Source organism: Panthera leo, chromosome B4, assembly GCF_018350215.1.
Source record: "Panthera leo isolate Ple1 chromosome B4, P.leo_Ple1_pat1.1, whole genome shotgun sequence".
Classification (NCBI taxonomy): Eukaryota; Metazoa; Chordata; class Mammalia; order Carnivora; family Felidae; genus Panthera; species Panthera leo.
Genome location: NC_056685.1, coordinates 136,002,314 through 136,027,427, shown reverse-complemented (window position 1 = coordinate 136,027,427; position 25,114 = coordinate 136,002,314). Strand labels below are relative to the sequence as shown.

At 54.6% G+C, this 25,114-nt stretch overlaps 1 protein-coding gene across 2 annotated transcripts; it reads left to right on the top strand.

Moving 5' to 3' along the window:
* The first annotated feature begins 2,729 nt into the window (after positions 1 to 2,729).
* On the top strand, positions 2,730 to 15,925 carry PNPLA5 (patatin like phospholipase domain containing 5). 2 transcript variants are annotated; one of them, XM_042944680.1, is made up of 9 exons: positions 2,730 to 3,000; positions 3,385 to 3,617; positions 6,060 to 6,125; positions 6,433 to 6,642; positions 8,101 to 8,161; positions 9,461 to 9,646; positions 11,663 to 11,795; positions 14,131 to 14,247; positions 14,850 to 15,925. In XM_042944680.1, the coding sequence occupies exons 1-9, from the start codon at positions 2,808 to 2,810 to the stop codon at positions 14,950 to 14,952; spliced, it is 1,302 nt and encodes a 433-aa protein (XP_042800614.1). In that variant the 5' UTR covers positions 2,730 to 2,807; the 3' UTR covers positions 14,953 to 15,925. The 2 variants fall into 2 exon arrangements, with proteins under 2 accessions (XP_042800614.1, XP_042800615.1); XM_042944681.1 differs by having other exon boundaries at positions 2,984 to 3,233.
* The last annotated feature ends 9,189 nt before the right edge of the window (positions 15,926 to 25,114 follow it).

Genomic DNA, 25,114 nt, shown 5'->3' with positions numbered 1-25,114 from the left:
GGATGGAGGGCAGGAGCGGTCAGCTGGTAGGAACCAGAACCTGCCAGCTGCTGACGCCCCCTCCTTCCCCTCCCCCCCTTGTGCTGATGGCCCCAGGCCACATCGCTTATTGACCTCTGGTGTTTAAACCACAGTCTCTCAGTTTTCCAGATAACTCCGCCGCACCCCATCTTGGGCGGTCAGGCCTTCCTAGGGCTCAGTCCTGCACCTTCCTTTCTTTTCTCTTTTTAACTTAAAAATACTTGACAAGTAAGCTTCGATAAGCAAAAGTTACTATGTTATTCTCCCAACAAGGGACAATTTCATCCTTTAAAACAAAATAAGGACTGGGACGCCTGGGTGGCTCAGTCGGTTAAGTGTCCGGCTTCGGCTCAGGTCATGATCTCGCGGTTTGTGGGTTCGAATCCCGCGCTGGCCTCTGTGCTGACAGCTCAGAGCCTCGAGCTGCTTCGGATTCTGTGTCTCCTTCTCTCTCTCTCTGCCCCTCCCCTGCTTGTGCTCTGTCTCTCTCTGTCTCTCAAAAATGAATACATATTAAAAAATAAATAAATAAGGACTAAGACCAGAGGGCACAGGGATGATCTGGCTCCCGTCCCAAAGGTGAATGGCCGATGCTCTTAGGAGAACGAGGCCACACACATAAGCTGCAGGAAATACACGCAGTGCTGCTGGGCCAGAGAAGGACGCGACGGAACACCATGAACCGTTGCCAGGCCTGTACAGAAGGGAAATGACGGGCTGAATCGTGACTCTCTTATTAACATTTGTTTTGATACTCAAATCGTGCTGGATTTAGCCAGTGAAACCCCCTCCAAGCTGGCTTCTGTATCCTCTGGACGAGTCCTCATCATTTTTGGAATATTTCCTTGCTTTTCGGCCTAAGAAGACGCTCCAGGTTCAGCCTTCCGGGATTTTTCCAGAAGCACGGTTCTTCCCTGATGCCTGCAGAGACACCTGCACACTCCCTGAGTCATGAAACCTCATGCCCACCAGCCTGGTCCCTGGGGACCCCTGCGGCCTGAAACTTAGGCGGCCCCCCCTCTACTTCCTGCTCCCCCCGCTCCTGTTAAGGCAGCAGGGACACGAGTGGAGCTCAAACCTTACTGGCTGGGCTCTCTTGGGTTTCTGTCTCTGTTTCTTCATCGGCAAAATGGGCTTGGCAGGACTTTCCATCTCAAAGGGCTGTGGCGAGGGTAAAATGCGACAGCCTAGGAAAAACACTCAGCCCAGGGTCAGGTAAGAGGGAAACGCTCGCAGAGGTCTGTTGTCCACCCGTGAAGCCTCTCCTGACTTCCCAGCTCCCACCTCCAAGGAGAGAGGCCCCCAGAGTTAGGTGAGTCCGGGAAGGTCTAGCCCACTGGTCTGCCCCCTGCTCGGTCTGGGAGTGGGGCAGGGCGGGCCTGAGCCTCGGTGCAAGTCTGGCTGCTGTTTCCCGGCTGCGTCCCCTCAGCTTCTTTTTAGCTCCTTGGATGCACACCATCCGGTTTGCTGTACTATTTTACCCATTGTCCATCCCCGATCTCTGTTTCCCCAGCCTTCCACTTCGCGCTAGCACACCCTCTAATATATAGAGCCATCTCCCAGGCCGTCAGAATTTCATTGTAAAAAGACATGGTAATGCTTTGGGAGTGTTTTTTAAATGTTTGCGTAAATGAAGCCAGGCAGTCAACAAACCCCATTGTTCTTTCTCTCCTCACTTCTGAGGCTCTGCCACCTTTCGCAAATGTCCCGTTGTGGCTACTCATCCATTCCACCGGGAGGGGGCAGGAGGGAGGGAGAGCCACCTAGGCCTACAGCCACAGGCAATGCTTCCGCCCACCTCCGTGTCTGCCACACCCCGGTGAACACATCACGTAATTTGCCGGGGGGGGGGGGGGGGATTTAATTTCACTCGTTGCCTGCTCGACTTACAGAACCACTCACTGGCCCCGTTTACAGGCTGCGGGCAAGTTTTCTTGGAAGCACTTTGTGGCCCTACCCGTGCCCAAGCTTCTCCAGGGCTCAGTGTCCACAACTGGGCGTAGACACGGTGATCCTGACCCACACGACTCTGTGAGGGTGACTACAAAGAACGCTCGGCACAGTGCTTGTGCCTGCTGCCCCCGTTGCCACCCCACCCCCGGGCTGGGCCCGTCGATGGTGAGTCTGGGCCAGAGGAGCAGCGATCGGAGCAGAGAAGGCTGGCGCCCAAGCCCCTCATATCACGCCGAAAAACTGTAGCCCAGAGACAGTGGGTAGTTTGGGCAAAGCCGCACAGCCGGCGGGGGCTGGCTCTGCCTGGGCCTGGGCCTTGAACTCGCACAGCTGCAGAGTTAGGTCTGGCTTGACCCCCAAGACCCAGTGTGGGTCCAGCTCTGCCACATCCCGGTTCTTATTTGCCTTCCCCGCCCTCAGTTCCCTCATCTGTAAAATGGGGGCGGGAGAAATGCTTCTGTCAATGCTTCCAGGGATCAGGCGAAAAGCTGGTGCCATTTCCCGCCCCCCCCCCCCCCCCCCCCCCCCGCCCCCGTACAGCAGCGGTGTGGGGCGTCTCCGGAGTCCGCCCAGCGAGCTGGTACAACGGGGTCAAACCTGCCACACCCCTGAGGGCGGGGCATCGCGGCCCTGGAATCTCATTGGCTGGGGCGGGGGGCGACCCAGCCCGGGGCGGGGCAGGTGCACGGGGCGGGGCAGGTGCATGTAGGGCGGGGCCCCGGCTCCCGCCAGAGCTTTTCTTCGGAGCAACCCGTCCTCTCCACCGCTGACTGTCCCCGTGCGGCGCCCTGGCCCGTCTCCGTCCCGACCCCAGCCCGGCGGCCCCGACCGCCATGCACTGCTACGAGGAGGAGGGCAGCTGGGACCTGTCCTTCTCGGGCGCCGGCTTCCTGGGGCTCTACCACGTGGGTGTGACCAGCTGCCTCAGGGAGCGCGCCCCGCACCTCCTCCGGGGCGCCCGCCGCTTCTACGGCTCCTCGTCCGGGGCGCTCAACGCCATCAGCATCATCTCCGGCCAGACCGTCGGTGCGCGGGGGACGGCGCGGGCGAGGAGCGCGGCGGGACGCTGGCTCCACGCGGGATGGAGGGCGTCGAGAGGGGCGTTTCGGGGCCTCGTGCCGGGCGCTGGGGCCTGCGCCCTTTGCATCCAGCACGCTCCCATCTAAGCCTTATGAGAACCCTGAGGACTCGGGGCTGTGGTTACTCTTGTTTCGCAGAGGACCGAGCAGAGCTGGGGATCCTGCTCCCGAGATCAAAAGGTGGACGGAGCATTTGAACGCAGGGCTGGGCACAGAAAATCTGAGATGGAGAGGGGGAGACACCCGGGAAGGAGGTCAAGTCTTTGGGACGGACGTGGGCAGACCCCCTGGGTGGCTGAGGACCCTCTCCTCCTGTCCCCCGCACCCGCAGATTTCTGCTGCTCCCATTTACTGGGCATGGTCAAGCATGTGGAGCGCCTCAGCCTGGGTATCTTCCACCCTGCCTTCGCGCCCATCGAGCACATCAGACAGCAGCTGCAGGACGTACTGCCCACCGACATTCATGTCCTGGCCTCCCAGCGGCTGGGCATCTCGCTGACCCGCTGGCCCGATGGCCAAAACATCATAGTCACCGACTTCGCGACCCGCAGGGAAGTCATCCAGGTGAGGGCAGGGGTGGGACCCGGGCCCTGGAGACAGGGCACTGGGCCCCATCTCCTACCAGGGACTTTCAGGTGCTTTCCAGGGGCAGACACTCCTTGGGGGTGGGGTGACCTCAGGCTTGGGTTTGTTTACAAACAAGACAGTGGAGGTGCAGAGAGGCGCCACAGGGTGAGTGCGGAGTGCCCGTACTCCCGGCTTGCTTTGGGAAGGCCCCATGGCTGCACTCAGAGAAAGGGATGGCTGGGGAGGGGGCAAAGTCAGGCTGCTGTGCTCAGGGCCCCTGAAGGGGCTGCTTTGCCAGAGGCGTGCCTGCCCACGATGGAAGAGGAAACAATCCAGTATTGTTACAAAACAGGAGGTTGTGACAGAGAGCCACAGGCTGTGGGGGTGTTCAGGCGGGCTCAGTAGGGGTTGGGTCCCCGGGAGAGCTCAGGCAGGTAGGGAGGCAGGTCCCTACCCTGGAGGGCCTCAGCTCCCCCATCGCAGCTCTGCCTTCCCTTCCTGTTAGGGTCTGTGCCTTCCACCCAGACTGGGAGCCCTAATGCAGAACCTGCTTCACCTTGCTGACCCCAGCCCCCAGCCCCCAGCCCCCAGCATGGGGACTGTTTCTGAGTCTGTGCCTCTGTGCTGATTGGAATTCGTCATGTGTACAAGAGAAGGGCCAGTCCCTTGCTGTGTCTTGATGTCCACTGGCTCTTGAGGAAGCCGGCTAGGGACCCTAAAGGGTGTCCCAATGTCTTTGCCTCTATGGCACATAGCACAGGACCTGGCACATAATAGGTACTCAGTAAACATTAGCGGCTGTCACTGTTATCTGTGCGAACAAGGCTCCCACTTGCATTTCCAACTGGTTAGGGACAGGATGCCTTCTGCTTTTCCCAGAGAGAGTTGGAGGGATATTTCCAAGGAGACCTCAAGACAAGGTTCCATGCTTGATGAGTTTGGTAAAAGCTCTACATCAGTGTTTCTCAACCAGGGGTGATTCCTTTGCCTCCCCATCCCACCCCCCAGTGACATCTGGCAACGTTGGAGGCGTTTTTGGTTATCACAGCTCTGTGTGGGGGGCACAAAGTACTGACACTTAGTGGGTAGAGGCCAAGGATGCTGCTAAATATCCCACGGTGTTCAGGACAGCCCCCTCCCACCCCATCTCCCACTCACAAGGCAGAATTCTCGAGCCCCCAATGTCAATATGTTAAGCATCGTTTTCACTGCAGGATTTGTCAGAGCCTCTGCTGGGAAGGGCACAGAAAATCTGAGATGGAGAGGGGGAGGCACCCGGGAAGGAGGTCAAGTCTTTGGGACGGACGTGGGCAGACCCCCTGGGTGGCTGAGGACCCTCTCCTCCTGCTGCTCCCATTTCCTGGGCATGGTCCTGGGCATGGGAAGAGTGGACAGGGTTTCCCAAGTGGGTAAAGAAGTCAGGGTTTCTTCTTCTTTTTTAAATGTTTATTTATTTTAAGAGAGAGGGAGAAAATTCCAAGCAGGCTCTATGCCGTCAGCTCAGGGACTGACTTGGGGCTCCAACTCATGAACCGTGAGATCGTGACCTGAGCCAAAATCAAGAGTCAGATGCTTAACTGACTGAGCCACCCAGGCGCCCCTTTTAACGTTATTTATTTATTTATTTATTTATTTTTTTAAATTTTTTTTAATTTTTATTTTTTTTGGGACAGAGAGAGAGAGAGAGCATGAACGGGGAGGGGCAGAGAGAGAGGGAGACACAGAATCGGAAACAGGCTCCAGGCTCCGAGCCATCAGCCCAGAGCCCGACGCGGGGCTCGAACTCACGGACCGCGAGATCGTGACCTGGCTGAAGTCGGACGCTTAACCGACTGCGCCACCCAGGCGCCCCTAACGTTATTTATTTATTGAGAGAGAACTGAGAGAGAGAGAGAGAGAGAGAGAGAGAAACAAAGAACATGAGTGGGGGAGGGGCAGAGACAGAATCCCAAGCAGGCTTTGCACTGTCATTGTGGAGTCCGATGCGGGGCTCAAACTCACGAACCGCCATGAGATCACGACCTGAGCTGAAACCAAGAGTCTTAGGCTTAACCGGAAGTCAGGGTTTCTTATTTGAGATGCCTCTGGCTGAATCGGTGTTCAGGGAGCACACCGTGGGAGGCGTATCTAGATTGCTGGTGGAGAGTTCCCGCCCACTGGGTGAAGGGGAAATGGGTACTTGGTGCCTCTGTTTGTCCTTGGGGGAAAGGGAAGTCCCAGCAGCAGTTTCGAGTGAGCAAGGACCCATCGGCAGGAAGACGAGGGTGGGTGTCATGACAGGCTTGCCTTCAAGTACCTTCTTGACCTTGAGAACTCAGCTGGGACGTGACACCTCCCTGGGCCTCATTTCCCTTCCCTGAGCACAGGCTGCTCTGCCCCGAGCAGGTTCTGAGCACCAGGAGTGTGAACAATTGTGTTTCCACTTACTGGTTTTCCCAGGCTCTGGTCTGTGCTTTATACATTCCTTTCTACTGTGGGACGATCCCCCCCGAATTCAGAGGGGAGGTAAGTGCACTTGGGGGGCTTAATGACTGAGTCCCCGCCCCGTGCTCTGGGTGGCCCAGTGTTCCTAGCGCTGACAGCCGTGTGGGGGGAGGGAACCCGTGCTTCTTGAGCACCTGCTGTGTGCCAGCCCTCCACCCCAGATTCCCTGCTCCAGGGGGGCGGTGCTCAGAACATCCTGGGCTCCGGTGGACCCAGTGGCTCCGGGGCAGCTGGAGGTCACCGGCAGCAGCCCATTTCTGGCTGGTGGCTCCATGGCGGTATGGGAAGAGGGCAGGCATCCTGAGCAGACAGCCCACCCGAATTGCAGCGATACTTTGACGGGGGCCTGAGCAACAACCTGCCCTTCGCGGACTCTCCCTCCACCATCACCGTGTCCCCTTTCCACGGGACAGTGGACATCTGCCCCCAGAGCACCTCGGCCAGCATTCACGAGCTGAACACCTTCAATGCGAGTTTCCAGATATCCACCAAGAACTTCTTCCTGGGGTTTGCCTCCCTCATAGCCCCCAGCCCTGAGGTAGGTCTGGCCCTGGCACCCGCCTGGAAGGTGTAAGAGGCTTGGCCATGATCAAGGGTCCTCTGAGTCAGACTGTGTCCCCACACCCTCCCCGCCACCTCGGGGAAGTTAGGATACACGTCCCGAGTCTTACGTCCGAACCCTTGAACCCACAACTCGGGGCTCAGGTGGTGCCCATACTCTCCTGCCCCTGCCCGAGCAAGTCTTGAGTTGGGACTGGGCCCATATCAAGGCATGCTAAGGCCAACTCTCCCGAGCTTGGGGTTGAGCCAGGCCTCTGCGGATACTTCCCTGGGTCAGGCTCTGTGAGAAGGTACTGTTATCTCCTTTCTCAGGGGAGGACACCAAGGCTCAGAGAGGTTAGGCAACCTGTTCAGAGTCACACAGCCCAGAAGCAGCAAAGCCAGGTTCCAAATCCTCAGCTAGCCCAGACCCGTGCTCTGAACCGCCACCACCCTAGAGTGGGGCCAGATTGACCATCCCTGTGGAGGCGAGGCAGAAACACAGACAAAGGTGGACAATAGACTTACATTTCCTGCTTTTTTTCCCCCCGGTATTTTGGGAAAATGGGGAATTTGACAGCAAATGGTTTATCCCCATAACACACCCAACCGTGCCTTGGCCCTCCCCGATTCCTTCAGACGTGTTTGGTTCTGTCGTGTTTTATTTTGTTTTGTTTTTTACTTTAAGTAAACTCTGTGCCACGCCAGGGGCTCGAACTCAGCCCCGAGATCAAGAGCCACACGCTCTACTGACTGAGCCAGCCAGGCACCTCGGTTCGGTCGTGTTTTATAATCTATGACACAAGTTCATGTTCCCTTCCTCTCATCTCCCCTATACCTGTGGGGTGGGCAAAAAATCTCAGCCCCATCTTACAGTCAAGGAAAAGCTGAGGCTCTCAGAAAGGTGGCGTGGCCATTCCAAGGCCCCATAGCGTGGGAAGGTGGAGCTCCCTTCTGGCCCGATAGGTGCCTTTTCCCCACTAGGGGAGCTCCGATTGAGACAGGCAGGTGTGGGCCCCCAGTTTCCTCTGCCGTCTCAGGCTGGTTCTGGAAATAAACACCAAAGGACCATGCGTTGACCGACAGAGAACCAGACGATGTCCCAGGCATCCTGACCTGGGCCAAGCTATCCCATTTTCCAGAGGAGGGAACTGAGACCAGAGAGAGGAGAGTCTGGAGCAGGAGCCCCCCCCCCCCCCTTCCCGCCAGGGAGTCTTAGAGGAGGGAGGTGACACGGGGTCATGGGGAGGGAAGCAGCTTGAACAGATCGCAGATCTTCAACTGGAAGCAGTTCCCGCCCAGCAGTGGGGGCCTTGAACCCTGCTGAGGGGCCTCTTGGGAGCGTGGGCTGGGCAGGGATTGCTTCCGGTTGAAGACGGGTCTCTGGCCTACGAACTGCCAGCTCGAGGGGCGGGTCCGGGCATTCCTCATCCCACCCTGACCTGTGTGTTGGCAGATGATAGCTGACAATTGCAGACAAGGCTACCTGGATGCCCTCAGGTTCCTGGAGAGACGCGGTAGGTGGCCGGGCATCCTGCTTCCCCGGGGTCCCAAGCGGATCTTGCTTTCCAGGTGTTTGAGTTTTTCGGGCTCTTCCTCAGCATCTACTCTGTGCCTGGCCTGAGCTGGATGCTGGGGACCCAGAGAGGATCACACATGTGCCCTGCTCTTGAACTGTTCTTAGTCCGGGGCGGGGGAACAGACCAAGAGAGAGACGTCTCCCCACGGAGATGGAGGGATGCTCACACCTACGGTGTCAGAGGGGACACTGACCCAGCCTGGGGGGTGGGCAAGGAGGGCTTCCCGGAGGCGGCGGCAACAGATAAGCTGGGTTTTGACTAGTTATGAAAAATACGGAAAGGTTGGAGACAGAAAGGAAGAGGGCCCTGAGGAACAGGGCCCAGCACCGTCAGTGAACACAGCTCAGTTTGGCTGCAGGAGTGTGTGTGTGTGTGTGTGTGTGTGTGTGTGTGTGTGTTCATGCGGGAGGGGTGGGCCAGAGAGGTCTTCCCAGTTGGAGAGCTCGATTGTCCTCCCACAGGGCACTGCTCTTCTTTTTTTTTTTTTAATGTTTATTTTATTTTTGAGACAGAGACAGAGCATGAACGGGGGAGGGGCAGAGAGAGAGGGAGACACAGAATCGGAAGCAGGCTCCAGGCTCTGAGCTGTCGGCACAGAGCCCGACGCGGGGCTCGAACTCATGGACCGTGAGATCATGACCTGAGCCGAAGTCAGATGCTTCACCGACTGAGCCACCCAGGCGCCCCAAGAGCACTGCTCTTCAAAGGGGTAGTTCTGAGATTTGAGCCCAGGCTGTCCGGCTCCAGAACCCAAGTCCTTTACCCTCCACACTACAGCCCCAAACACACAGCAGCAGGAGGAATCTGCTGAGCACTTAAAATGTGCCCAGATCTGGGCTTGAGCTTTAGGTATTTGTCTCGTTCAATTCTCAGAACAACCCCATAAAGCCGACTGGAATTTTCTCCTTTGTCAAAGGGGGAAACCGAAGCGCTGAGCACCTAGACCACATAGCTAGCAGGTGTTGGCATTAGGATTTGAACCTCGGACCGGTTCGTCATGGTCTGGGATCTGATTAACCACTAGAAAGTGCACAGGAAACGGAGCAGAGAAGGGCCAGGGGAGAGCAGGAAGAGGTCGTTCAGGGTGAGCCGCGGGTCCGTTCGGCAGCGAGCAGGTCCCCAGAGCTGGGTTTGGGGATTGAGAGGTGCAGGTGGCGTGGAGGGCCAGGGGAGTCACTGTCGCCAGGGAGCTCCAGATGTGCTGACCTGTCGTGTCCCTCTTCTCTGCTGACCCAGGACTTACCAAGGAACCAGTGCTTTGCATGCTGGTGTCTAAGGAGCCCCCAGCCCCCGCGAATGGGACCCAGGACACCGACCATGACGGTGGCCAGAAGGGGGGCCTGTCTGTCAACTGGTCAGTGCCCAACGTGCTGGTCAAGGACGTGCCCGACTTCGAGCGGCTCTCACCAGAGCTGGAGGCTGGTACTGCCCTTCCTTCATGCCCTTGCTCACTTACCCCTCGCCCTGTGCACAGGGGCCTGGGGGCAGGGACCCCACCCTGAAGGGCCTCGCGGCCTGGAAGAGGACAGGACTCATTTACTGAGCGTCTCCCGAGTGCCAAGTATGATGCGAAGGCCTTTTTACCTGTTGTGTCACTCACTCCGCTCCACAACCGTGCGCCCTGGTGTTTTTCTTACCCCATTCCACTGATGAGGAAACTGAAGCTCAGAGAGGGGTTGGGAGATTCACACCCAAATCCGTGCCTCAGAAAGCCAGGTCTTTGCCCACTGCCCAGGGAAGCGCGGGAAGTCCTGAGGGACCTAAGAGTCACACACAGAGGGTTCTGGACTCTCCGCACATGATGATGACTCATCTCACCCTCCCAACAATACCACGAGGATGGCACTGAATTGTCCCCGCTGCACAGAGAGGTTAAGTGACTTGTCCAAAGTCATACAGCTAACAAACTGCCAGAGCAGCGAACCATTCTGCCGTGAACCATTTAGTCTGCTGTCCTGCTTAGTGGCCCCAAAGTCACAACTGCCACAACAGCAGAGTCCAGGCATGTGTAATGGTGGCGGGGATGTGGGTTTGAACAGCGTCTAAGTGAGACTTGAAAGGAGGCGTGGTGGCCAGGCAAAAGGGGGCAGACGAGTGGCCAGGCAGAAGGTACAGCATGTGCAAATGTCCTGGGTTTGGTGGGGGCAGCTGGAGGCCCCTGTGGCCACAGCATTGTGGTTGAGGGGCAGGGGAGCAGAGGCTGGGAGGGTCAGGCAGGTGGCTTTGAATCTGCAGGAGGAGAGAGATGCGGAGCCACTGCAGGGGTGGGGGGTGCTTACAGAGGGCACCCCCTCCTTTTCAGAGTTGAGTACTTCTCTGAACTCTAGATCCTGTGTTCACTGCACCTAGCTGGGGTGGGACAGGCTACGGGTGGGGGTGGGGAGGCTGGAAGCAGAGACGATGGTGGTTGAGGTCAGAGCAAGGACAATGCGGGTGGGCGAGGGGACGCAGCCTCCTCCTGCGCCGGAGACCAGACGGGCGTGCGGAAACGGGTCTGGATCTGTGCTGAGCCCCTGAGGTCCAAGCTTGGAGCTCTGGAACCGAGGCAGCATCCCTGCCGCCACGTGGGGGCACCAGAGAGCCGCCTCCGGGATGGGGCGTCACAGCCAGCACGCCCCTGGGACTGAGCTGGCCAAGCCTTGACGGACATTCCTTAATCCTCTCCTGCCTGCCTGGGAGGGAGATCCTTTTCAGAGGACATAGCCTCCGCTCAGGGAAGGGAAGGGGCCCGTCCTGGGACACGCGGCAGGTAAACGAGCAGCTGGGTCTTTGTGCCATGCTGTGACCCCTCCAAGTGGCCGTCTCTAGACGGCAACAGCCAGACTCAAGGACGGAGGCCGAGCCACGGTCCGAAGGCTGGGATTTGGGCCCTGGCTCTAGCTGTGCCCTGGCCAGGATGCCAGTCCTTTCCACCCTGGTCAGTTCAAGGGATGAGGGACCTGGGAAATGGCGTTTGTTGTTCCCAGGGCTGCTGCTGTTAATAACACTGACGGGTGCGGGCACTCGTCTCTTCCTGGGGTGGGGGCCGCGACAGACTTTGCAGAGGGGTGGCAGAGATGGAAAGAGCTCGGGGAGCCCGGCAGGCCTTGGGTCCACCCTGGCCCTGCCTCTTCCTGGGATGGTCTTTGGGCAAGTCACTTCTCCACTCTGAACCTCAGTCTCCTCATCTGGGACCGGGGCACGCCCTGCCAACACCAGGGACACTGATGCGAGAGCACGACCTGAGTGCCGCGCCCCCTGCCGGCTCCTGGGAGGGGCTTGATCAGGCGTGCCGGTTTTTTGGTTTTTTTTTTCCCCCCTCTGCAGATGGGGGCGGGGGCAGGCGCAGTTTGCAGACTGTGTGAGGTGGACAGGGGTTCAGGCCACCTTCCCTAAGGGTGATGGTGAAGGGGGGGCTGGCTGGAGGGCTGGCTGGTCACGCCACGGCTTCTCTCGTAGCACTGAAGAAAGCATGTATGAGGGACACCAGCCCCTGGGCCCAATTCTGTCGGTCAGGGCCCGGGCGGGCCCTGACCTACTTCCTACTGCCCTGGACGCTACCCTTCGAGTATGTTTACTTCCGGAGCAGAAGGTGAGGCCCAGCCAGGGCTCCTGGGAGGGGCCTGGCTTGTCCCAGATTGTGGCGGAGACCAGTGCCCATGGCGGGAGGGGCAGCCGGCGCGCTGGGTGGGCGGGGCCTGGCTGGCCTCCCCTGCTGCTCGATCTTGGTCACACAGCCCAGAAGAGTCTCGGTGGTCTCCCCCTGCGAGACGGGACCACTGGGGAGATGGTGTAGCAGCTATGACCGACCGATCAGAAATGGGACCCCCCGGGTCAGCACCTTGGCCGCTCGCCTGTCTCTAGGCCCTTCGGCCCTTTGCTCTACCTGTTAGAGCCTCAGAGAAAATGCGCTATGTCTGGGGAAATAACTCCAGGGGGGTCTGGCTCAGATTAGCTGTGTGGCCTGGGACAGGTCTCTTGACCTCTCTGGGCCTCAGTTCCTTTTGTGTAAAACAAAGCCCATGGAGTGCCTGGGTGGCATCCAACTTCGGCTCAGGTCATGATCTCACAGCTTGTGGGTTCAGGCCCCGCGTTGGGTTCTTTCCCGACAGCTCGGAGCCTGGAGCCTGCTTCGGATTCTGTCTCCCTCTCTCTCTGCCCCTTTCTGTTCATTCTCTCTCTCTCTCTCTCAAAAATAAACATAAAAAACAAAAAAACAAAACAAAAAACACCAAGGTCCTTCCAGGACAGACTGGTTGTGGTTAAGCCCTCACTAACCATTTTAACTTTGCTCATTAATGAATCACTCTGCATTTTTGGTTTATTCATTCCACCAGTAGTTATTGAGGGCCTGGCCAGGGCTTGGCTGGGGATAGGGAGGCAGCCCTGACTCAGATCTAGCCCCTGACCCTGTGGAGCTCACAGCCCATGAACCATCACACCTCTGTGCAATCACACCTCTGTCCAGAGATACCTAGAGAGGTCTATACTGGCTGTGTTTCCTAAAAGAGGTCTACACTGCCTGTGAACTGAGACAGCTCACACTAGGGGCAATCTGGCCAGGGAAGGCTGCCTGAGGGAAGTAACTTTTGAGTCATAATCTGAAGGATGGGTCCACCAGGCAAAGAGGGAAGGGCAAAGCATTCAGACGGACGGAACAACATATGCAAAGGTCCTGGGGCAGAAGGCAGAGGAAGTAAGGCTCTTTGGAGGCCAGTGTGGCTGGAACCAAAAGGTAGGGTGCTGTACAAGACGGGGCTGGTGGTGAGGTGGTGTGGCAGTGGCTGGCAGGGGCTAGACATGCGGGGCTCTATAGCCAAGGGAGGACTGTGGTTTTCATCCTAACAGTGGTGGGAACACAGTGAAGGGTTTCAGTAGGGAAGTGTCATGGGGACAACTGCATTTAAAAAAAATTCTTTATTCTCTAAGAGGTCTATGACAATGGGCCACTGGATCAGCCCTGATGCTGAAATTGCCAGTGGCCCAAAGCCGGGAGAGAGCTTTCTGCTGACTCAGATTCTCCCCGTGCTGAGCTGTTAGGTTGAAACCACAGGCTGAAGTCAAAAAGGATCAAAGCAAAGTCTAACCTTTTCAGCCAAAAACAAAAAACAAAAGTCCAGATACGGGCACTGATGGGAAAACTTGTTCAGACCACAGGGATGTTCTTCCTTAGCGTTCTCTGTAACCTACATGCGCATGCAGGTTGCAATAATAGAGGCAGAAGGTCCAGAACAAGGGAGGTGATGGTCTAGCTTATGTTTTGCTTCTCATACGACACCCTGTGGAGCGCCAGTTCAAGGCCCTGGTTTAGAAGCTCTGCTAAAGGCGACACGTTGGGAGTGAGGCCCTGCAGTGTCCCGTGAGTCTGGGAAGGTGCCCGGCCAGGCACGCTCTCAGCCATAATTGGATGAGCTGGCCCTCTGCTGACCCGGCACATGGGGAGCCACGGGAGGGTTTGGGCTATGATCAGATGTATGTTTCAGGAAAGTCACTGGTGCTAAGAGGAGAGTGGATGGAGGGCTGTGGAGGAAGGAGAGCGGGTCTGGGGAGGAGAGGGTGGGGCAGAGATATGAAGGAGGTTAGGGACTCTAGACCAGGTGACGGTCTTTAGGCGGGTGAGGAAACGGAGGCCCGGAGAGGTTCCCTGACTGCCCAGGGCACACAGCTGATGAGCAGGGGGGCCGGGCCACAACCCCGAGCCAGCCTGACCCCAGAGCCCGCCCTTTCCCGCTTGGGCTTCCCGTGGAGTCGCTACCCGGCTCTGTGGCGGGGCCGATACCGCGGGGGCTTCTCACCCCCTATTTCACTTCCTTTGGGCCTGGGGCCTCGGGTGCAGGGAGGCACCCGGCTCTGCCCCGGCCCGCGGGGAGGGGGGGCTCTGCTGGGCCGCACGCTCGGGCTCAGCTGTTTGCTGCCCTTTCCTCCAGGCTGGTGGCATGGCTTCCGGATGTGCCGGCCGACTTGTGGTGGATACAGGGTGAGCTGCAGAGCTTGGGCCTCCAGATCTGCTCCAGGTCGAAGGACCAGCTCCGCAGGCTGTTCAGGTGAGGTTGGCGGACGGGCCTGGGGCGGAGGGGGAGCCGCGTCCCTGGCGGAGAAAGGCTGTTTGTCCGGATCCCGGACAAGCAGGGCGGCACACGTTCCGCGTCCTTCTCCCCGTGCTCCCGCGCGGTCCCTGGCGCCTGTGTTCGGTCACCGCCGTGGGTCAGACCTGTGCTGGGCCTGGCTGGAGGAGCTGACCGGCCACACCGGTCAGCCTGCCGGACCTGCTCACAGAGGCAGGGTCCAGGCTCGCGGGCCGAGTGGCTTCCCCTGCTCTGCCAGATCCCAGCCAGCCCTTCCGACAGCCTTCCAGATGTCCCTCCAGGTCCTGTGCGGGGTCTGGGCTGCTGTCTCTCAGCCTGCCTCCCTACTGGCTGGAGACCCTGATGTCCTCCTATCCCACCCGACAGACACTTGTTGGGCCATGCCAGGAACCCCAGTGTGGCCGGAATGAGGGGCTCGGGGCCTTCCTCATGGCAGGATCTGGGGGCAGAGGGACTTCACTGGATGCGAGGGCTGCCCCCACCCCCATGGCTTCCCCCTGCCCTTCGTCCAGCCCCAGGCTCTAAAAGCTTGCATTCACCGCCTTCTGCTTCCTCCGCAGCCTGCCGGTCACCAGCCCCCTCCAGCCTGCCAGCCCCCTCCAGCCTGGGGCACCTCCTCCTGTGGACCCGGCCAAGGAGCCCAGACCTCCCCATCAGGCCTGAGGGGCACAAAGAGAGCCAGACCAGTGACTGGCCTCCCCTGGCCCTTGCCCTGGCCCTGATCCTGTGCCCACATCTGTCTCCAGTCCTTGAGTCCTGACTCGTCTCCCAGAGCTTAGAGCCCAACCCTCGGCCCAGGGCCAGCACTGGAATTGTCTGCTGAGTGGACGATGGAGGGGACAGCCTCCCTTTCCTCTCAGACTCTTGTCCCTGACTGGGTGGGTGGGGTGACCCCCAGGAACCAGAGGAAGTCCCACCAGCCCCTCTGGAGCCCCTGCTCCTTGGGGCCAGCTCCCTGGGGCCCAAAGACTCCTTTTTTGGGAGAGGCCCAGCCCGTTGGTATGTCCCTGGGTCACTGTGTCCAGGTCACCCCGCCCCTGTCTCATCAGAGGGAAAAAGGAAGGCAGGAGCTGAGACACCCATCTTGGTTCCGGAGTTTCCGTGTCAAGGGGCTTGGGGGCAGCATGGGCTGGGAAGCAGGATTCGGGGTGTTGCTGAGCTGTTTGAAGGGCACCTTACAGGAAATGGAGAAAATGCCATATGCTCATACCGGAGATTGGAAGGCAAATGGGAATGATGGGATCCTTTCTCCGACCTCCTTTGTCCTGCACTAGCCCCAGGGTAACCCCCATGGCCTGCCTCATTCCAGGAACCTTGATCTCTGATGATTTCCTACTGGGTCCATACAGCGGGAGCCCCCACAACCAGGAGAGAGGAAGGTGCGAGGAGAGAGAGGGGTTACAGTCTTCTTAGAATCCCACCTCTGTGTGTCCTGTTGGGGTGCCCAAGGGCCCCTGGCTGCCAGCACTGTGACACTATCCCCTTGGTGCTTGCGAAGCCTCATGGCGGAGCAGTGCCTCCATACACCCCACTCCCGGGCCCCTTTCTCTCTCGGGCAGAGAGTAGAGAGTGGAGACATGGAGGCATGAGCTAGAGGAAAGGGAAGCAAAGGAATAAATCTGAAGAAAAGAGATCACAAACCGTTCATGCATCCGTTCGTTCACTCATTTGATTTATACTTAATGGGTTGTAGGCTCTGGGGTCACAGCCGCAAACGCAACTTGCATTCTGGTGTGGTGGGTGCAGGAGCACCTGCTAAACAGCCAACAGAAGAATGTGCAAATAAGATCATCTGAGGAGCGGCAGTGCTGTGAAGAGAGGGACAAGAGAGGATGGAAATGATGGCAGGTTGGGGTGGGAGTGACATCGCATCAGTGGTCCAGGAAGACGTCTCCGAGAAGATGGTGTCGGGGGAGAGGCCTCAGACCTGCGGCAAAGAGTGGGAGGGAAGAGCTTTGCCAGCGGAGGGAACGGCAAGTGCAAAGGCCCTGAGGTTGAAATGAAGTCGGTGTGTTTCAGCCACAGAAAGCAGCCAGTGTCCCTGGAGCTGCGTGAGTGACGGGGTGTGCAGGTGGAGGGTAGGCAGAGGCTGGGTCACAGAGGGCACTGTCCGTGTGATCAGGACTTTGGATTTGGGCAGTCCCTGGAAGGTTGGGAGCAGGGAAGCAAATAGGTGAGGGTAGAGGGGGTGAGTGGAGCATTGGAGGGCCTGGGGTGGGGGTTGAAAGGGAGAGAAGAGGCCCAGAGAGTTAGGATATGTAGGAGGACCCACCTCCCCACTCATCCCCAGGATCCACTGAGGCTGGGTGGGCTTCTGCCCCTCTTGCTGTCACTTGGGTGGGGACAGGCACAGATATTGTCCCCTGCAGCAGGAAGGGTCCTGTCCTACCTCGAGTCAAGTGATCTTTAAGCTCCAGGGATTCTCTCTGCACAGAGCTGGGATGCCTTGTGTCCACTCCCAGGTGCGGGGCTTGGAATTTCTGGAAAGGGGACGACTGGCCCCCTGGGTCTCCAGGTTGAGAATGTAGAGGCTCGGGAGGCCTCTGAGAATATTCCTGCCCCCCCCCCCCCCCCGTTCTCTGTCCTCCATCCAGGAGGACAAACACACCTCCCTTTATCACCCCCTCTCTCATGGGTGCTTTGGGGCTTGCCCCACAGCCATCTCTGCTCCCATTGCTTTGTTTTGTGTCTTAGATGGAGAAAGGTCCTTGGCTGCTCCCACCTTCCTCTCCATCATCCTTCTGAGCAGCATGTTGCTAGGTGTTTGTAGCTTACATGCTTGAATATTGCAATTGCTGATAATGCTCTGCTCCGAAAACTTCTTTTTGGTCTTTAGTATTTGTGGCTCACGTCACCTCTGCGCAACTGTGGCTGCAGAGATTGTTCACGAGTATCGCTCACAGTGCTTTACAGTTTGTCAGTGTTCCCTGATTTCTCTCCTCCTGAACTCTTAGACATTTTCTCATGCAGCTTAAAAATCTGTTTGTGGCTTTCTCCTTTGGTCCCAGCTCTGCACTCTGGGCCCACGGACCCTGCCTGCTCCCTCTGCCTGAAGACAGCCTGGCAGGGATAGAAAGGTGGTGATCTGGTCCCTCCGAGGCTGCTCTTCTCCACGATGAACAGCCTGTGCCTTACAACCCCTCCTCAGGAACATCCCCAACCCAGACTTGCTGCTCAGCAAACTACAACCACTTATCCCTAGTTTGTTCAAATCCCTCTAGGAGTATGGGGTCCAGTGCTGCCTCTAATATGGTATGACCACTACTGGACCTAAGTTGCTTTTCCCTTCCCACCTCCTGGTCGCTGCCTCTATTGATGTAGCCTCAGAATGAATGAGCTGAGCCCAGGCAACTCCTGTGGACTTTACTGAGCCGCCACCCACCAGCAGTCTCGTGTTCCTCCTTGAACCTGGAGGTGGCTCGGCTGACGAAGCAGACAGCCCAGGAGCTGATCCAGGTCAGAGTTCCCTGGCTTGTTACCTATAAAGCCTCCTGGCACAGAGCCTTGGGGTGTTACAGAGCAGAGGTGGGATCTGGGGCTCTGAACTGAGGTCGACCTGGGTTTGAGTCCCAACTCTCAACTCCGCATTTGCAACTGTGCATTTGCGTGAGCTAGGGAAATCCTTTCACCTCTCTGAGCCTCAGGGTCCCTTTGCATAAGATGGAGATAGTGACACAAACCCCATGAAATATTAGCTTGAGGAAAGTAAATGTTCCTGGTAGACTAACATCATGTGGCAGGAATCACTGCTCAGAAAGAAGCAGCAGGAAGTGAAATCACTAACTTCACATCTGCTCTGTGGGAGGCACCAGACTGGGGGGACCACTGGGGTTCCTTTGAGCCTCACATCCCCCCCTGGGTGGGGCATAGTCTAGACAAAACTCAGGGGAGTTTGATGGGACCCAGACCTGTGTGATACCAGAACCCTCTCTGGACCTATGCCATGGTCTCCCATCAGGTGAACTAAAGTCATGGGTCCACCACCCTCCTCTTTCTCCCAGCGTTCCAGCCAAGGACCTCTCTGGGCCTTGGAGCCTTGGCGCGGCCATGGCTCCCATTGTCAAGTCACATTTCCAGGCCAGCTGCAGAACCCCCACCCCTGCCTGCTTTTCAGGGTGCCAATGTCTGCTGTGTGTGTCCTGATGCCTGAGGCAGAGCCCTGCTTCAAGGAGCTCACCTACCCCTGTTGCTATCTCTGTGGGAGTAATAGGGAATCTAGCCCTTACAAGCGCACTCACTTTACAAAGCTTATTATCTCAATCCTCGCACAGCAACCCTGGGAAGTTGGCAACATTCTCTGCATTTTATGGATGAGGAAACTGAGGTGCAGAAAGGTTTTATGTTCACTGGCAAGTGGTAGAGCTGGAAATGCCGAAGTCGGTGCTCCAGGAAACAGAAAGATTCCCAGACCATTAAAGCTTCATTGTGCACCTGCTCTGTGATACCAAGCAAGTTCTGTACTTGATCAATTCCTCATTTCCTTGTCTTTAACATCAGGGGCCGGACTAACTTGTTTCTAAAGGCTCCAGCTCTTCTCTGGGCCCATAACATGGACAATTAATACTACTGTATTAGAAGATGATTCCAGGAGGAGATTAACCACAGAGGAATGGGTTTCTGAACTGGGTCTTCATGGAAGCCTAGAATTTGGGGTGGCAGAAAGTTATTCCAGGAGAGGATTCTGCAGGTGCAAAGGCAGGTTGGAGGCGGCCCATGGTAAATTAAACCCACAAAAAAATCTGAGGTTCGAAGAGGTGAAGTGCCTTGTCCCAGATGCCAGTCAGTGGTGGGGTTAGCATTCAAACCCAGGTCAGGCTATAGTTCCATTCTGTCTGCACACTAGAATGCTGGGTGGAAAATACTGATGGCTGAGGACTCTTCTGCAGAGATTCTGATGCAATTGATCTTGGCATAGACACCTGTCTGGGCAGGAGTGTGATTGGAGGCTGTAGTGTCCTAGGCACTGGTGTCTTCAGGGACAATTCTGTGCATGTGAACACCTGCCTGAACCAGCAATCTGTGTCTCAGAATTGCTTAATGTCAAATGTCATCTGTGGCAGGCAGGCTGGTATGTGCCAATCTATGGCTGGGGTCATATGATGCTGGTGGGATGATCTCTGTCCCAGCCCTAAGTCCTGGCTACGTTAGGTATCCCCAGGGAGCTACCTCAACTCCTCTGAGCTTTGAATCGCATCCGTGAATCTGATCTTGTATACTAACCAAATATTTGGTGATGTTGAGGAATATCCATTGCTTTTTAGTTGTGTTCATATATTGGGAACATGTTCACAAGGAGTTTTTATCTTTTAGAGATCTATACTGTAATATTTATGAATGAAATATATATATTTGCTTCAAAATAATCTGGATGGGGAGCTGATGAAACGGGGATCGATAACAGTTGACACTGGGTGATGAGTTCACAGAAGTTCATTATGCTATTTGCTCTAATTTTATAGATGTTTGACATTTCCATAATAAACGAGTACTTATCCTTAAAGATTGGATAGTACATGCAAATAGAAAATACCCAGAATCCGACTGGGAGGGCAGTAGGATGTGGCGAACTGTGCGCTTTCAGCACCACGGACAGCGACCAGCGGCCGCTTCCCTGCCGCCTCGGCAGCCTTGGGGATCCCAGGGCAGAGAACTTTGGGATCCACCTTAGGAGGCGTCTGTTCAGGACAGAAAGCCATCCAGCCTCTTACACACCTCCAGAGATGTAGCCGTCACTACCCACTGGGTAGACCAGGCCTTGGTGGGCAGCTTTGGCTCATAAGAAACTTCTGTTTTCTGCTCCTTAAGGATACCTTTGTCCAAAATCAATCGTTTATCTCTATGTGCCTATTTCTGGGCTCCGTATCCTGTTCCATTTATCTGTATGTCTGTGCTTATGTCAATTCTATGCTGCCTTGATTTATAGCCTTAAGGTAAATAGCTTTCTAGTAAGTCTTGGAATCAGGTAGTATGAGCCTTCCAACTTTGCTATTCATTTTTTTATTAAAATTTTTTAAAAATGTTTATTTAGTTTTGAGAGACAGAGAGAGACAGAGCATGAGCAGGTGAGGGGCAGAGAGAGAAAAGGAGACACAGAACCCAAAGCAGGCCCCAGGCTCCGAGCTGTCAGCACAGAGCCCGACACGGGGCTTGAACTCACGGACCGTGAGATCATGACCTGAGCCGAAGTCAGACGCTTAACCGACTGAGCCACCCAGGCGCCCCGATCTCTGTACCTTTAAAGTCCAGAGATTTGGGGGCAGCTGGGTGGCTCAGTCGGTTGACCATCTGACTTCGGCTCAGGTCATGATCTCACGGTTTGTGGGTTCAAGCCCCGTGTCGGGCTCTGTGCTGACATCTTGGAGCCTGGAGCCTGTTTCAGATTCTGTGTCTCCCTCTTTCTCTGACCCTCCCCCATTCATGCTCTGTCTCTCTCTGTCTCAAAAATAAATAAACGTTAAAAAAATTTTTTTAAGTGGAAGAGGGATGCAAAGGAGGAGTCAGTCAGTGTCAGGGTGATAAAATGTCAGAAAGACCAGACCCACCATTGCTGGTTTTGAAGATGGGAGAAAGGGGCCACAAGCCAAGGAGTTTGGGCGGCCTCTAGAGGCCAGAAAAGGCAAGACAGTGAATCCATCCCCAGAGTCTCCGGAAAGAAGTGCACCTGTGTGGACTCCTTGATTTATCATAGTGACACCCTCATTAGACGTCTGGCCTAATAGACCTATCAGATAATAAACTTTAAGTCACTGAGTTTGTGGCAATTTGTTACAGCAGTAATAGAAAACTAATGAAACAAGGAATGCATACCGTCACCTACGCTCTCTAATTGTGGCATTTGCCACATATTCTCTCACTGTATATATGCACATGCACTCACATTGCTGTTAAGTGTGGTCCTTCTTTAGAACCGTTTGACGATGCGTTGTGGACATCATGATTCCACACCCCCCAAATCCTTAAGTAGGTACCTTGTAAGAAAAAACGCATTGTTTACACAACCACGGTACGGTTTTAAAATTCATGAAATTTAGGGGCGCCTGGGTGGCTCAGTCGGTTGAGCGCCGACTTCGGCTCAGGTCACAATCTCGCGGTCCGTGAGTTCGAGCCCCGCATCGGGCCCCTGTGCTGACAGCTCAGAGCCCGGAGCCTGTTTCAAATTCTGTGTCTCCCTCTCTCTGACCCTCCCCCGTTCATGCTCTGTCTCTCTCTGTGTCAAAAATAAATAAACGTTAAAAAAATTTTTTTTTAAATTCATGAAATTTAAAATTAGTACGATATTACCAGTTAACGTACAGTCCATATTCATATGTTGCAAATTGTCCTAATGATGTCCTTTATGGCTTTTTTTCTCCCATGATCCAGTATCCGGATAATCTGGAGTCACAAGTCACGTTTAGTTGTCAAATATATGTGGTCTTCTTTAATCTAGAACAGTCCTTTCAGCTTTTTGTTTGTCTTTCGTGACACAGACATGTTTGAAGTGTACAGATCTGTTGTTTTATAGGCTGTCCCTTGGCTTAGGTTTTGTGTTCTCTCCCTATTATTAGATTCAGGATATGAATGTTTGGTAGAAAAACCACACAAGTATTTCTACGTCCTTCTCAGTACATCCCATCAGGAGCCACAAGGCATCAGTTTGTCTGATACTAGCGATGTTCGTTTTGATCACTTGGTTCAGACGATGTCCGCCAGATTTCTCCACTATTAAATTACCTTTTTCCCTTAGTAATTGACAAGTAATCTGTGGGTAGATGCACTGAGACTGGAAAAATATCATCTTCCTCAACAAATCTTCACCCAATGATGGTTTTAGCTTCAAACGATATACTTATCTGACTAATTGTTACTGTAATGGCTGAAAAATGGTGGTTTTATAACTCCATCTTTCCTTTAATATTTATTGGTTGCCACTTTATTGGAAAGAACAGTTTTCTCTTCTCTAATTAATTATTTCTTAGTTTCAGTGTGGAATCATGGGTTCTTTTTTTTTTCTATCATTCCTTTCCTAATTCATTTTAAAATATGCTCATTTAAAATATTTCGGTTTAGGATAAACGCATATGTGCATAGCCATAGTAAATTGTTATCTAGGTATAACGTACGTACACAAATCTCCAGTGTATACCTCGATAATTTTTTTTGCATGTACATCTATATAGGGCATAATCTGCAGGTCCCAGTACAAGATTAAAAGGTAGGGACCCTTGTTCAAAAAGAGAAAAAGTGCCACTAAAGTTACTAAAATATAAAGCTTTCCCCTTCTGCAATCTCTCTCTCAACCTGCCATGATGTTTTTAATTTTCCATTTATGGTCACTTTCTCCGGCACTGGAATGCTTGTAGGTACCTGCAGATACTCACAGGAGCCTAGGGACCCACCCCCACGGCTCCGAGAGCTGCCTATTTCCTCCTTTCAGCTGTGAGATCAAACACATCATGCCCTGACTGGGAGCAGGGAACTCAAGCCAGGCACTGCCCCTTCCTACAGGTCTGCCCACCCCAAGGGTATGGCAACCTCCACACCAGAGGAATGGGTACTTGAATTGATGGTAGGAGAGAGGCTTACCTTTTTTTTTTTTTTTTAATTTTTTAAATGTTTATTTTTGAGAGAGAGAGAGAGAGAAAGAGAGAGAGAGAGTGAGCATGAGCGGGGAAGGGGCAGAGAGAGAGAGAGGGAGACACAGCATCCAAAGCAGGCTCCAGGCTCTGAGCTGCCAGCACAGAGTCCAATGCGGGGCTCGAACTCATGAACCGCAAGATCATGATCCGAGCTGAAGCTGGACGCTCAACCAACTGAGCCACCCAGGTGCCCCAGGAGAAGCTCACCTTTGTGATTCATCCACCAACTGTGCTGCCAGTCTAGGACAGAAATGACAAGGATGCCCCAGCATCAGAGCAAACCCTCTTTCCGCTGATGCCCTGGTCAAGGCATCAAGGGTCAAGGGTCAAGGCATCCCTTGCACGGGACAGGGGCAAGAAGAGAGGTTGGGCCGAGTTAGAGCACTACAGGACAGGAGTGGGTAGTAAAGAACTTGTTCTGGGAAGGTGGCAGGAGGTGGGACTAACTCATGAGCTGGACTAACTCATGTCCAAGCCCTCGACACATGCTCCACTGCCCCCATCAGACTTCATTTATAAAGCAAAGTTCGAAGACAAAATTATTAAGAATTTCAAGATAGTGACCACAGACTATGAAACCCCAAGTGCAGGGCCATTCTGGATATGACTCCGCGGGCTGCATGACCATGAAGCAGGCCCTGCATATATATGTACATGTGTAACCATATTCACACGTGTCTATATCATCACGTACCATCACCGAGAGCGAGGTATAATGTTTCCAACACTCTGGAAGGTACTCTTGTGTCTATTCCCAGGCAACCCCCTCCCTCTGCGCCAAATTAAGCACTTCTCTGACCTCCATCACCATAGATGAGTTGTGTTTGTCCTTGGATGGTGTAGGAACGGAATCATACAACATATCGCCTTTTCTGTTTGGCTTACTTTGTTTATCATCTTGATTGTGAAATTCACCTCTGTGGTTGCACATACCAGGAACTTGTTTTAATCGCCGTGTAGTTGTTTCATTGTGTGAGTATATCACAGTCTACCTCTGATGGGCATTTGAGCTTTTCCTATTTTTGTCTGTTATACACAAAGTCTTCCTGATCCTTTTGACCTATCCCATCATTTTTCATACTTTATTTTTTTGCCCAACAAGAGTTTTAGGCTGATTTTGTACTTTTTTTTTTTTTTTTCCTTGCCCAGCCCTGGAATTGGCCTTTTCCCCCAAGAAAGTCTGGTTCCTTTTGCTTGGGAGGTATTGAGAAACCGATATATGGGCTCTGGGTGTGCCTAGTTATTACTGAAATACCAGTACCTGAAGGTCTTTTCAGCAAAGGTGAGAAATCGGTATTTTTAAAAATCATAAATTCGTGTCAGTGCTTCAAATTCCAATCCAACACCATCTCCCTTGCCTTCTCCCATAGTGAGAGCCCTCATCTGAAACATGAGGGCATTCATTCATTCACTCATTTCCTACAGCCTTTGGCCAGCTGTCTGTGCCATTACCTAACTGTTCTTAATGTCTTGGGGACTTGGATAGTCTTTTGTTTTGGTAAAGACAACCACCAGACTTCGGACTCAGGGTTACTTGCTCTTTCCTCTCTCTGTCCACACGGCCCATGCCTCCCTGCTCATGTGTGTATGTCCCTTGCCGGACTCGGAAGTGTCTCATTCCACAGCAAGGAGAGAGAGCAAGGAGGTCCTGTCCACTTGCTTGACTCAGGATTCTTGCTGATGCAGTTAGCTCTGTCCATCCTCCCAGTTATAGAACCTAGGGATAGAGACTATCATTCCCTTTTCACGGTCAAGGACACTGAGACTCAGAGAATTAGACCAGAACCCCCCGCCGGTTTCATCTTTGCGTTCCCCAACCCCAGGCATGTGGTAGGTGCTTAATACGTGTCTGTTGAGTGAACGACCGAATGTGGGGTCATGCTAACACCTCTTTAGAATCCGGTTGTTCTCAAATCGTAGTCGGAACAAGAAGTGCCTTATCAAGTGCAGATTTCGGGGGCGCCATCCCGAGAGACTCTGTCTCTTGAGGTCTGGGGTTGGCCCTGGCATCTGAATCAACACTCCCCCCCCCCCCACCCCCGCCTTCCGCCCGCATATGCTTCATAGCACCTGTCACCACCTGCGATGATCTTGGTTACTGGCAAATATAAGCCCCAAGAGGGCCGGTTTTTTGCCTAGAGTATCTCGGGAACCCAGCCCAGGACCCGGTACCTATCAGATGGTCCCTCAGTATTTGTTGATGGCTC